This window comes from Xiphias gladius, chromosome 22 (genome assembly GCF_016859285.1).
Source record: "Xiphias gladius isolate SHS-SW01 ecotype Sanya breed wild chromosome 22, ASM1685928v1, whole genome shotgun sequence".
Taxonomy (NCBI): domain Eukaryota; kingdom Metazoa; phylum Chordata; class Actinopteri; order Istiophoriformes; family Xiphiidae; genus Xiphias; species Xiphias gladius.
The window spans coordinates 23,238,835-23,252,669 of NC_053421.1; the positions used below are offsets into that span (position 1 = coordinate 23,238,835).

At 40.3% G+C, this 13,835-nt stretch overlaps 1 protein-coding gene across 1 annotated transcript; it reads left to right on the plus strand.

Annotated features, from left to right (window-relative positions):
* Window positions 1-5,891: 5,891 nt before the first annotated feature.
* ethe1 (ETHE1 persulfide dioxygenase) lies at window positions 5,892-10,601 on the plus strand. Its single transcript, XM_040118819.1, has 7 exons — window positions 5,892-6,499; window positions 7,608-7,752; window positions 8,512-8,660; window positions 9,005-9,134; window positions 9,357-9,446; window positions 10,008-10,124; window positions 10,320-10,601. Exons 1-7 carry the CDS (start codon window positions 6,290-6,292, stop codon window positions 10,364-10,366), a joined length of 888 nt encoding a protein of 295 aa, XP_039974753.1. The 5' UTR covers window positions 5,892-6,289; the 3' UTR covers window positions 10,367-10,601.
* The last annotated feature ends 3,234 nt before the right edge of the window (window positions 10,602-13,835 follow it).

Sequence of the window (13,835 nt, forward strand, 5' to 3'; positions counted from 1 at the left end):
ACCGTTCTTCCTGTCTCTTCCTTATTAGTCAAATTCCTGGTATTCCCCTCTGAGTCGGGTGAATCTCCTCCGGCCTGTGGGGTGAAAGGGAACTGCAGTGTCCCAACTCAAGTGTCTTTTCTGTCTAAGAATCCAGTGAACCAGACAGGGAACATCACTGCAGGTGAAAGAATAAATAAATAAATAAAAATCCGACATATTAATGTGTGGGTATGCGCAGGGAATGGGGGGATGTAATATTAATCATTACTCATTCTAATTCACTACCTATCTTGTCTCGGACAGAAGATGATAATTACATATCCATCAACTGCCTGGCAGTTATGGCCCTAAGTTTAATAACCTCACCGTGGAAAAAGTTTTAATGGAATATTACCAATAATCATTCTTTATACTAAACTGCTTATATACTTTTACTCAATTCAAAAATCTTTGTGGATAGCTATAAAGGTACATCTTACAAGTGTTATCGCATGTTTCTGTGTTTTCTGTCTTTAGCTATTTTCTCCTAGCATTCTCGCCGCCTTTGTCATTATTTTCTCACACCCAGACTGCACAGTTCTGGTCAGCGATGGCCGACGTATTGTTGGGGGGACGTTGGCGGCCAATGACAAGTGGGGCTGGCAGGTCAGCATGCACTGGAGAGGGAAGCACGTCTGTGGGGGTGCCATCATCTCCCCCCGCTGGGTCATCACTGCAGCTCACTGCTTTGTTGAGTAAGAGGTGGACATGGGGAATGAAAGTAAGGAGTTAAGGTAGAAAACAAAGTGTACGATACTCAGGGAGCGCGACGTTGGATGCACCCAGTTCATACCACAGCCGCGTATCCATAGTTCTCAGTAGGAAATAAAGACCAAATTAGTCAAGTTCAAGATAATTCCATATTCTGATCTTTTGGGGTTCAAGTCAAGTGCAGGTCAAAAAAGAAGCTGAAGCCAAGTCAATACCTGCATCGGTGCATTTTGAATCTAGAACCGCACAATTTCTTGAATCTCTGCAGGGACTCTCTATTACGGTGGAACAGTTAATTTGGATTTTGAGCAATCAGTCCAGAGACATTTTGAGTGATACTTTTAGCAGCTCAATAAATTGTTTGTGGTGCTGAAGCAAAAAAAAAAAAAAAAATCATTGTTGTCCAGAAAAAAAGTTAGGTGAACTATGATTTACTTGCATTTATTACGCAATTATATAAAGTATTTGAAACTACAGGCCATACATCATTTTTCCCTTCTGAGAACTCACAACACTGTCAGGGGCTCTGTTTTTTCACACCTCTGTACCTGACGAAGAGGCACTTAGAGATGGAGTAAATGCCCTTTTGCTCATGTAATAAAATCATCATTTAACAACATTTAAAAGGGGGGGGGGGGTCAACAATCTGTGCTTGGCACGCGGTATTACGATTACATATGGGGTTCGGGGCTCAACATTTGGACGCATTTGTGCGTGTGTTTTTCGCACTGGTTTATTTTCAAATAATTCATGCCAATAACACATACAGTACACATGACAATCAGCAGTACACATATCAAGACCAGACATCATCAGAGTAATAACATCATCAGCATTGTAGACAAATCACACAGGATAAAACCTCAGTGCACACTGGGGCTACCTGAGCTGAACTCAGACCACAAACGTCTGTGTAACGCTGCTGTTTCCGCAGGAACGACATGCTTGAAGTGGCTGACTGGCTGGTGGTGGTGGCCACAGTCAGCATCGCAGACAGCTCTCTGGGGAAGCGTTACAGAGCACTGCAGGTCCTCTACCACCCCCGCTTCAACACGTACAACAACGACTATGACGTGGGCCTGCTGCGCACCATAACTGACATCGACATGAGAGGTAAGAGTCTTGAATTCGTCTTTTCAAGACACAAATCTATCAAGACGAATGAGTTCTAATATGATTAGAAAAAGTTTTTTTTTATTTTTTATTTTAAAAACACAGCGTAATGGTGCAAATTAATTGTAAATAAAATTTCGGTGGTCAGTCAGGTACCTGCAGCAAATGCCAAGTAACTATGCAATTTACTCATTGTTTTCAATATCTGTTATTATTTTTTATCCTCCTATATTTTCCATATTTATAGTACTTCCAGACAGGGACGGTGTTTGCCATCACTGTAGTATTGCCAAAGTACATATATTTTACAGAAATTGGAAACATCATGGATTAATTTGAAATACAGATTTCTCCAAAAAGTACCCTGATGCAAATTAAAATTACACAATTAAACCCAAGACAGCCAGATGTAAACCAATAAGTGAGTATGCAGTTTAAAATAAACATCTATTTCAGATACATGTTTAAATACAGCTGATTTGTGTGGAATATCAATAATTAACTTCTTTCAATAGCGCTATTCAAAGCACGTTCAAGACAAAATCAGCTGTAAAAATGTTAATTACTAGTAAGTAAAGCAAGATAAGTGACACATACTTTCTAAGTGTGTAGAAGAACTTGGAACCTGTGTGATAACTTTTATCTCTTCATTGCTTGGCTTATAAATGTAAGATTATGATTCAGACTAATTAATGTGTGCTGTTTGTAGGTAGTGTCCGACCGGTCTGTTTACCCGGTCCAAGTGAGTCCTTTCCTCCTGGAGCGCCCTGTTGGATCACAGGCTGGGGATATATTAATGAAGGAGGTGTGTTACACTGACACAAACCCTCTCAAATTGTGCTTTTTGTACATGACAGCAACTCCTTTGGTCCCAGTTCTTCCGCCTTCTTAGTTCTTCCCTTTCACTGAAATACTTTACAATAAAGGTAAGTTCTCAACTGTTTGTACATCCCATGATCTTTATGGCTGACCAAAGTTCAAGACCTTCAAGTCATTGCTTTTTTCCAAGAAATTATACGCAATAGTTTCACAGGCTGCAAATATTAGGAGCAAGAGTCAGCTATGATTGAAATCAGTGAAGAGGACAAATGGCACACTGGTTATTTTTAAAAAGATATACTTCTAATACCGTTTCCTTCTTGCAAATGAGAAGCTCTGAGAGAAAAGTATTTCATAAGCATAATTTTAAAAATGTACATGTGTGAAAAGAAAAGTGAAAAGACTTCCTTCCTGCCCCCTGGCAGCTACAAGGCCTGAAGCAGCCTCTTCCTTTGCGAGGGCGCTGTTAAACTTTTTGGCCGTGCACTTTAATCTATTTTACTCCATTTGATTTATACACCTAGATCACAGTTCCTGCCTCGTCTTTCGTTACTCATTTATTTCCTTTTTTTTTCTTCAGGCTTTGTGTCAAATGAGCTAAGGCAGGCACAGGTCAAGGTGATAGCTCAATCCATCTGCTCCCGCCCGAGCGTCTACGGCGGCCACCTAACTCCTCGGATGATTTGTGCTGGCACGATGGACGGAGGGGTCGACTCCTGCCAGGTATACACCCAACGACATAAAGTCTCCTCATAGACCTAACTAAAACACCGGTTTATGAAGAATATTTTTTTGACTTCACAATAGACCACCAGCTAGAAACTTACAATTTCAGTTCAAGTGGGCACACATTTGATGTGCGATCTAAAATGTTTACTAAATGATTTGTTTCTGTTTTAAGGGAGACAGTGGTGGACCTCTGGTCTGTGAGACAGCCAGTGGGGACTGGAGGCTGGCAGGGGTGGTGAGCTGGGGAGAGGGCTGTGGACGGCAAAATAAACCAGGCGTGTACAGCAGAGTAACCCAACTGATCCGCTGGGTTGAAAGATATACAGAGGTACAGTATTAAGTAATATCCCAGTCTGCCCCTGTCTTGTCTTTCCTCATATGAATGCATCATGACCACAGTCAGTCAAGCTTCATTTTAGGGCTGCAACTATCGATTACTTTAAGGATCTGCTGTTTTCCTCGATTAATCAGTTAGTTGTTTGGTTTTCTAAATTGTCAGAAAATAGCACAAAAAAAAATGCCCCCCCAAAATTTTCCAGTCTAAGGTGATGCCTTCAAATGTTTTGTTTTACTTATTTGTTTAACCGTCTAAAACCAAAACACATTCAGAGTGTGATGAAATAAAACAGGGAAAAACTGAAAGTCCTCATGTTGGAGAAGCTTGAAAAATTTCGCTTGAAAAATTCCTCAAAACCCAGCAGTGTCAAACACATTGGATTTGTTTATTTGCTTTCAAAAATCAAAAGAAAGTGATATCAGCTTATATAGAAGCTGTGTCAAAATTGCGTTATATTTATACCCTGAACTGTGAACTCAGGAGAGGGAACAATTTGTCATCTGTCACGTGTACTCCTATAAAGTAGCAACAGAGATGGCTTAAAAAAAAAAAGAGAGTAAGTACTATCTTTTATGTGTCCATCCCTCGCAGTACCTGCTGTCCGAACCGGGTTATGCACGCCGCAATGTTGACACATTTCAAGAAAACCGTTCAGTGAGTGCAAAAATAGCTGCGTTAGTAATAAATAAGGGGAATACAAATCAGTTAATACAGTAAATACACTCATTGGATCAGTAAGGTGTGCTGAATGGGAGCACTGAGAGTCATGTGTTGTTCAGACAGAAGTCCTAGTGTAACTTTTTATACCTTGGATTTCTTAATTGGCAGAACGCACTCAAACAATACGATACATTTAAATCCATTTCCTTCATGGAAATATGAAAAACCGTATTTTAATGTTGATGCTCGAATTTTCACTTTTCTACTTTTTGCTGCAGGAGAAACCAGAGGAATTGGAGGAGACCACCACAGCCATCACAGAGACTTAACAGCTACGACAAGTGACAATAAGACAGCAATCACCTGTAGCTGCTTGTTTTTGTTGCTGGTTATAGAATGAACAAAAATCACTATAATATTATGGTAGCAGGCTTATATAAGTATAAATCGACCAGGCTGATATCTGACAACTATTTTCTCTAATAACTGATTGATTATTTCTATAAAACGTAAGAAAATAGTGAAAAATGCTCACCATTATTCCTCGAAGCCCGAGCGGACAGATTGTAATTAGTTTTGTTGTCTGAGCATGAGTCGGAAACACAGAATTGCTGAGTGAATGTCATAGAAAGCTGGGAAAGTAGCAAATCTTCCCATTTGAGAACCTGGTACCGGTGAATTTTTGTCATTTTTGCTTAAATTAATCGTTTATCAAAATTGTTGCCAGTTAAATTTCTGTGAGTTGACCCACCGATTAATCAACTGATCATTTCAGCTAAAGAGTAGTGGTTGGTTTCTGGGTGCCAGGGGAAATACTGAAACTGCCATGCTCAGAGATGGTCAACAGGCGACCAACAACAATTTTTTTTTTCCTGGGGCCCCTCAGGATGTTATTCCGCCCGTGAGAGTCGCCAGTCGTTTGTCCACCGAAGAGCACCGACAAGTGTGTCTTTCAGTTGTAGTGTCCCAGTCAGTGCACATCTCTGTTACAATTTAAAAGTAAGAAAAACATATCTACGTAATAAAATGAAATAAAGAAGTAAATAAATAAATTCAAGGGAACCTTGAATATCAGCATTGGTATTGGCACCAAAGTAACATACTATATAGTCCTCAGTGAAGAGAAAAAAAATATTTTCTTCTTTTCTTCTACGTTTTGTTTTATGGATTTGTTCACTCTTGACACTGAATATGTCTACTTCTATATATTTGTTTAATTACTTAATATTATTTCCCAACGAAGGAGTTTTTATATGTTAGGTGACCGGACTTTTTTTTTTCTTTTTTCTTTTTTGGCATTGTAACGTGGTTTTACTTTGCTTGGTCTGGTTACGCGGCTTGTCAGCAGTCACGTAGGCCACCGCTGTGGTGTGTGTGTGTGTGTGTGTGTGTGTGTGTGTGTGTGTGTGTGTGTGTGTGTGTGTGTGTGTGTGTGTGTGTGTGTGTGTGTGTGTGTGTGTGTGTGTGTGTGTGTGTGTGTGTGTGTGTGTGTGTGTGTCATGACCAACGGACGGCGTTAGGGCGTCTGTGCAGCATTGACCTGCCTTGTACTCCGGAAGGAGGACTGACCTGCGGGACTCGGGTGGAGTAACCAACATTTCTGTTGCTCAACAACTCAAACATTGGCAATGGCACGAGTTACAGCCGCAGTAAAAGCGAGTGACACCGGGACATAGTTGTAGTCTCGAAGTTCACACAAGGTGAGAGTCTGGGATTCCAAACAAAGCTAAACTCTTGAGTTTACCTGTACGAAACTGCCCCGAGGAAAAGCGCGGCTGCATACCGTTACCTGCTCATCGCTGCGGCCACTCGGGTGCCTTACGTGCGGCTGTTGGTTGTCCGCGCATTCGTCCCGCTTCAGGTAACTGTCTGGTTGTGCAATCAGGGGAGAAATAGACAATGTGCTCGGCTGTAACCAGAGTGAAACCAGTCCAGGGGGTTTTGGCTCTCACGCTTCGCCTCAGAACAAACACCGAGGGCTCGAGTTACGCAGCAGCCGGGAGCAGGCGCTTCTGTCCCGGCGTAAGTACCGGCGTTGACCCGCTACGAGCTACCACTGGAAGGTATTGCTCCGGGATGGCGCAAACCAAAGGACTTATCTTCAGACAGGTACGTTCACATACATTTGTTTGTTGTTTTGCTTCAGTTAAGGTTATTTTATCAGGGCTGACACATGACGAAAAAGCTGTAATGTTTCTAAATAGTTTCGCTTCTAGCTAATGCTAGTAGGAAGTGAGCTAGGTGGAGTTAGCCGTTAGCTTAATTATCACTGTTGCTACGTTCAAAGTTGTAGTTTGTTTAAATTTAAAACTAAGATAAACTAAGGTATCGGATTCATCTTTGTGAGTTTGGGGCAGAGTTTCTCAGGCAAACAGATCCCTTACTCTTCTCAGTCCGCTCAATGTTTTTGCAGTAACGTTGAAAACGTGTTAACATATGTAAAGCAGTGTTGTGGCTGTTATCACGGTGACACTGTAGTGGAAGACGAGGTGTGTGTGTGTGTGTGTGTGTGTGTGTGTGTGTGTGTCTAGTCTGAAAATAGCGTTACAGCAGAAGACAGATGTGTTGGGAGTGTTTTTTAGCTTGACAATTCACTCTTGACTTTGGCAGCAGCAGCAGCTGACAAACCCAACTCAACTCAAGGTGCACTTACTCTACCATGTCACACGGTCGTCATCGAAAGTTTGAACATCTGCATTTCCTGTGACAGCTGAGCAAAATGAACCCGCTTGTTGTGACCGTGTGATAGGTTCAAAAGCTCCTGAACAATTGAGTTGAGGTTGTTCTGTTAACTGTATAGTTTTTAAGTAAAGTTGCCCTCACAAGTAGGTATTAAACACCAATACTTTGGTTGTAAACACTCAGTATACATTACTTTGAAAAAAGTGAGGAAGATGCTTTAAAAAATACTCGAATGAATAGTTTTTTTTTAATTTATCAGTTAAGTTCATACTAAATGCAGTAAACAGAAAAAAACCTAAATGAAATCAATATTTGGCGTGACCAGCCAAGATACCCAGAGTGTAGGTTTTTCCAGGTATTTTGGACAAGTTGTATCTTCAAATCCTAATCTGTTCAATCTCTATCTTACTTTATTACTCCCTCTCTAGCTATCTCACAAACACACAGACGTACATCATTACCACCTGTTGCCACCCTTTGTAATTTATTGCTAAGTCATTCCAATGACCTTGCCTTTTTTTTTTTTTCTGTTCAGCTGTTTGAGTCGCAGAGCAGCACGTACACCTACCTGCTAGCAGACACAGAGACCAAGGAGGCTGTCCTCATCGATCCTGTGCTGGAGACTATCAACAGGGACCTGAAGCTCATACACGAACTGGGGCTCAATCTAAAACTGGCAGGTATCTAACCTCTTGTGGCTGGGCTAAACATGTGATTTTATTCCATAAATTCAGACAACTTGAGAAAATCTTTGTCCCATCCTCTTCATTGTCAAATACATTTACAAGCAAATTGCACACTAGTGTATTAACTGTAATAGGTTGACTCAAGGTCAGTGTAGCCCTCATACTGCAACAAGTAGCTTTGGGCAACCTTCTCAGATTCTGTTGCTAATTCTGTTTAGTACAGTATCAACTATGACAACTTGTTGTCACAAGTTTGCTCCGGAGCTATTATTATATCCCCAAAATAAACTCACATCTATATTTTGTGTGCCTATGTGACACTTATTTGTTCCCAGGACTAAGAACTCAGTCAGGCCAGGCTCATAGACTACTGTACATTGTTGCTTACTCATGTCAAAAGACTCCCAGGGCTGGCCAGTTTGTTTTGAAATCAATATCACAATATTATTAAGAAAACTTTTCCACTATTGCCATTACTATATGGGAAATGTATGCAAGATTACCTATAAGATAGTAAAAGTGATCTTCAATACAGTGACATGTTCCATGGTTATCCATTACAACAGACAAAACAAAAACCTTAATTATTATTTTTCTTGAATTAGAATTAACTTGGAATCATTCATATGGACAGCAAAACAATAACATGATATGCACGTCATTACGAAAACCACCAACTTTTAGGCTGTATATGATAAAATGAAATTATTGTCAGACTCTATGGTGAACCCCAGTACCCTAAACCTCTGACAGTAAACACCCACTGCCATGCGGACCACATCACGAGCACTGGGCTGATGAAGAAAAGGCTGGTTGGCCTGAAGAGCGCTATCTCCAAATTCAGTGGTGCGTCTGCAGATATACTCCTGTCGGAGGGAGACAAGATCACCTTTGGAAAACATGTAAGAAGGTCATGTGTAACACATTACACTACATTACATAGGATCAATCCATACAACCCTCACTTTAGAAAGAATGATTGTTTGGGTTTAGATCTATCAGTGTTCCAAAATGTTAACTGAAATATAGTAACTCAAGTCTTTACAGCATCTTGTATCTTGATTTGACAGTCTTTCAGCTTCATAATGTATATGGTATATGCATACTGTTTTATCTTTTGGGGTATTGTATTTTGGATCTGTATCATGTGTTTCTCTGTAAAGAACTGAAAGTTTTTTAGTTGAAATTGCTTGATAAAATAATTTTTACATGCCCTGAGTTGACCTTTGTCTCTCCTGCCCACTAGTATCTGACCGTGAGAGAGACACCTGGACACACTGATGGTTGTGTGACACTGGTGTCCAGGGATCAGAGCATGGCTTTTACTGGGGACGCCCTGCTCATCAGAGGCTGTGGCAGGACAGACTTCCAGCAGGGTAGACATACATACATACATACATACGTACACTTTTACTTTGCCCAAATAATCTCATATCAAATACCTTGTTTTTCTGGAATTTTTTTTCCTCACACAGACTTTCTGTAAGCATTGATTTTTGTAATGTTGCAAGATGAACACAGGAGGGCAGTATTGCATTAATTTTTTTTTTTTGAAAACCTTTGTGAAACCTTTGCAAAATGATCTCTTTCTGAATCAGGCTGCGCCAAGAAGCTCTTCCAGTCAATCCATCAGAAGATTTTCACCCTGCCTGACCAGTGCCTCATCTACCCAGCGCACGACTACTTAGGTTGGCTAAAAACCCACACATCTGAATGTTTCATATCTCAGAGGGTCACTGGTGTGAAAACTGGTTATACAAATAGACAGATTTTAAGCACCACTTTAGTGTTGTAAAGCCATTGCCTGCATTTTCCCACCCATAGTAACCAATACTGATATGATACACATGTTGTGCAAATGCAAATACAAACAGGTCAGGCTTTTCAGACATGCCTCTTGTAATAATAATATACCCCTATTAGTTTTATTTTACTGTCAATTTGATAGTTGTATAAAGTGAGAAAAGATTTTAAAAATGCCAGTTCGCAATTTGTCAAATATCAGCATTAAAAATGATATTATACAATATCAGTTACTATGCTGATACTTTATACCAGTTCATACGCTATCTTTCAATAAGTATGTACAGTGCATCACTTGTTGTCATGTCTGCCAGCACCATGTGATTTCTCTGCAGTTTCTGAAACAGATATTTCTTTCAATCGATCATTGAGTTTCAACATCTAGTAAGCACGGAGACAACAGTGACTGTCTGACAAATTAAGCTGTATCTGTCTCTGTGTACCAGGTCAGACGGTGTCTACAGTCGGTGAGGAGCGCAAGTTTAACCCACGCTTAACCAAGAGCCTGGAGGAGTTTGTGAACATCATGAATAACCTGAATCTCCCCAAGCCTGCGAAAATAGGTATCAAGAACAATTTCCTCTGCAGTCAGCATACAGTCCATGCTCTGTTAGTAAACATAGTTCTAATTCCTGTGCCAAACAATTTCACTGCTGTGATACCTCATTGCACAGCCTGACACAGAGCGGAATGAAATTTCTTGCTTGTTAGCACAACTCTCCTTCTGAGAACAGTTTGTTTTTCTTCTTCCTTTGCAGATATTTCAGTGCCTGCTAATCTAGTTTGTGGGGTACATGAAGTTTGAATGTCCTGCAAAAGGGAGGATTCCAATCAAATCATCTACATCATATCAAAGTGATTAACATTTACATAATTGTATTTAGCAGGATTAATCAAAAACTATTGACCATAAAATGATTTCCGGTGTGTATGTATGTAAATTAAAGATGTATATTTTATTAGCTGTGGTCATTTGGAGTGCAGCAGATGCCATTATTGTGATCATGCTTAAAATAAAAATGCTGTCATTTATATTTTAACTGTTGGAAATGAGTGCTAAAAATCTGTAGATGAGGGAAAACCACTATCGCAATTTTTTTTGTATTTTGATTTCATGTAAATGTGAGTATTCTTTACTCTTTTTTTTTTTTCTTTTTTTTTCTTTCAGCCGTGTCATTGTGAATTGCAGAATTGCGAAGGAAATTTATCAGAAGGAAAGCTCAGATTGGAATGTTCCATTCAAAGTTTGGTTTAGTATTCATGAATGCTTAACTGGGACAATTGAGTTCTTCCACATGGCCTTTCCAGTTATTCCGGACTGCTTTAGCCAAGGCCTCACACACACCACCCAGGCGGCTGCCAGCCACGGCTTTTTTGCATAGCAGGAAAATGAAACTACGCAATTTGCATTCAGAATCACTGAGGGCTAAGTTTCCATTGCAAAAGTTGAAATCATGTCATGCACGTGTGCTGTCAACTCTCATCTGTTCTCTAGATGTCTAACAGATAAGGGTGTTTATTGAAATGTGTGTTATTATCTCAGTAGGATATGAAAAAGGGCATCCATGTCAGGTATCAACACAGTGAAATCTGCTTCCGGATTTCCAGACGTCCTTTATGTGCTGCTCTCAGCCGGCGTTTAACAGCTTGTCAGCAAGTAAGACAGGTTTGTTTGGGAGTGTCGGCTTCTGACTCAGCAACATGCCTTTATCAGAGAAACTTGAACATGTGACAGTAAGCTGTGCAACAGTATTGGACTGATCATGAGCTTCTGAGGGCCAGTAACAAAATGTACCTACTGAGCTGTTTAGAATGGAATCAAACTACTCATCCTCAGATTTTTACCCTTGCCGGGATTTAAAGGAACACTCCACCAATCGTACCTATGACACTCGGTTACTTGTCATGGGGAGCACTACTCTGGAGCTTTCTAAAAGTCTGAAGAAATACCTTGAGTTTGAAGGCTAAAAATAACAGCGAATCATAAGTTACAAACTTTGAGGGATGTAGGAATTTACCAGCAGGAGAGGGTCTAACAAAAGAGTTACAGTATTGGAAATGAAGGATCCAGCATTTTGTGTTGACTCATACTAGGGACTAAAAGTCAGGATATCTTGGCCTCTGTGGCATAGCTTTTTGACCATTCTTTTTTTCTGTCTCACGAGTCCCCCAAATTTATGGAAGTGCAGTTTTAAATGGCTGGGGTACAGCTTAAACTTTTAAATTATTACGGGACACCAGAATGCTCCATAGCAGCTTTTACTATTGAAGTTTTTTTTTGTGTGGATTATAAAATATTGAACTCCTGTTGTGCATCTTAAAGAACAGGAAAACTAAAGACTAAGGTATTTTTGGAGAAAATTATGAAACAAATCCATTGTAAAAAACTTATTACAGGTCTTTTTTTGTAGTAATGGACAGGAAGGATCTGCCATCTCAGGAAAAGTCTTGTTTGTTCATTAAGAAATAGATTGATTTGATTGGCCAGATCGCACCGATACTGACTTCATGAGGCAGATCAAGTATTGGACATTATGTGACAGATCCCCATACAATAACCCCTAACCCAAAAATACAATTATTGTGTCATTGCCATTACAAAAATTCAGTGTTTCCTCTGTCAGTTACATTTATTCAATAATTTTTAAGAGCGGCAATCCCTAACCTTGTGTTACCTTACTTAAAAATGATTCTAATGAGTTTTACACAGTGAGGTACACAGATTTTGAATTTAGGGAATAGAGCACTTATAAGATCAGTATTAAGTGGTAGCAGAGGCATCTTGTGTAGTCCTGCGGTCGGGGGGGAAAGTTCGATCGTTGTCATTATCTGGGTGGGACCTTACATGAACACCTTTGATGTTTTGGTAGTGAAATGCCTGCTAGGTTTTAAACTCCTGAAAAGATGCACAAGACTTATCTTAGGAACGAAGGAGTGGGAGAAAAGGTCGTATGTTGGAGGGTGTTGACTGGTGAAATGCAGGTTAATACTGTTAGCTCCCACAAACATAACATTTACCAGCTGTTTCTGTCAGCATTTGAGACAAACAACCCGTCTGCCACACCTAGTGTTCTCGCTGACACACTCCTGCTTTTTTTTTTTTTTTTTTTTTTTTTCTTCCTTCATTCAAACCAGGAGGTGGGTGTGACCGTTGTCGTCAGCAAGCTGAAGATAAGTTGCTTTGGAGGCACTCGGTCATTTCCACGTGAAGCGGCCTCATTCTCTTGATCCCGCCGGGAAGCGAAGGTGCCAGCTGTCCTTTCACCCAGTCTCTGTCACCCATCTGCCAGCCCTCTTTCAGTCTCTCTCTCTCTCTCCCTCTGCCCACTTACACTGTGCCACCGTGAGCCTGCTGTCCATTCTCTCACACCGGCCAAATGTCACTGGACAGAATCTATTACACTATCAGCTCATTCAGAAAGAGCTGTAAAGAGGCCTGTCAGGGTGATAAAGCCCCTCAGCAGAGTTTTCCCAACAGACCCTATGGAAACTACTCCTATTGAGACTTAAAGTGTATCCTGCCCGGTATTTTAAGTGTAACCCACTACTGTGTACTCAGTCGTGACTTCAGAGCGGTCTTGTACTCGTTGAAAATGTCGCTATCACCTGCAGCGTCGATAACGAGTGAAGAGTTTTTGGTGTTCTCAAATCTCTTTAAGAGTATCACTAACATTCCTGCAGGAGTTTACAGAACCGCTGTTCTCAGTGGTACATTTACAGTGACTGTCTTAATACTTTATGGTATTTTAATCTCTATTGGGATCAATGTAAGACTGCCATTGGGACTTAGAATGTGCTTGAGGTGCTCAAGTGTTCTTAAAGCACTTTATATGTGTACATACCCTCAGTCATCCAGGTCATGGGATTGCTATCAGTAATAATTCACACTGCCTTGATGGGAATGGAATATCTTCCATCTTCCATTACATCTTTTATTCATATTAGTACGTTGTTTGTATTAGACAAGTTAGAGCTGCTATATGTGGAGAAGTTTCTCTTTATGAACACTTCTGTCCTGCAGTCATAGCATCGAAAAAGGGAAGTGTGGCAGACAGCCACGGATGCTTATTGGTCATTTATGTGTTCAATCTGTAAAAGTTGTTCTTCAGTTTTAATTTACCCAAACACTTACTGCCTCTCGAAACACATTTTGAGAGAAAGTCAAGACATCCAAAGACACCTCGTGCAGTAGTTTATAACGAGTAAAGTTCTCTGTAACAGGACTGACTGAAATAAATGTAGGTGTCAAGGGTTACATATTTGCCGTGTTACAA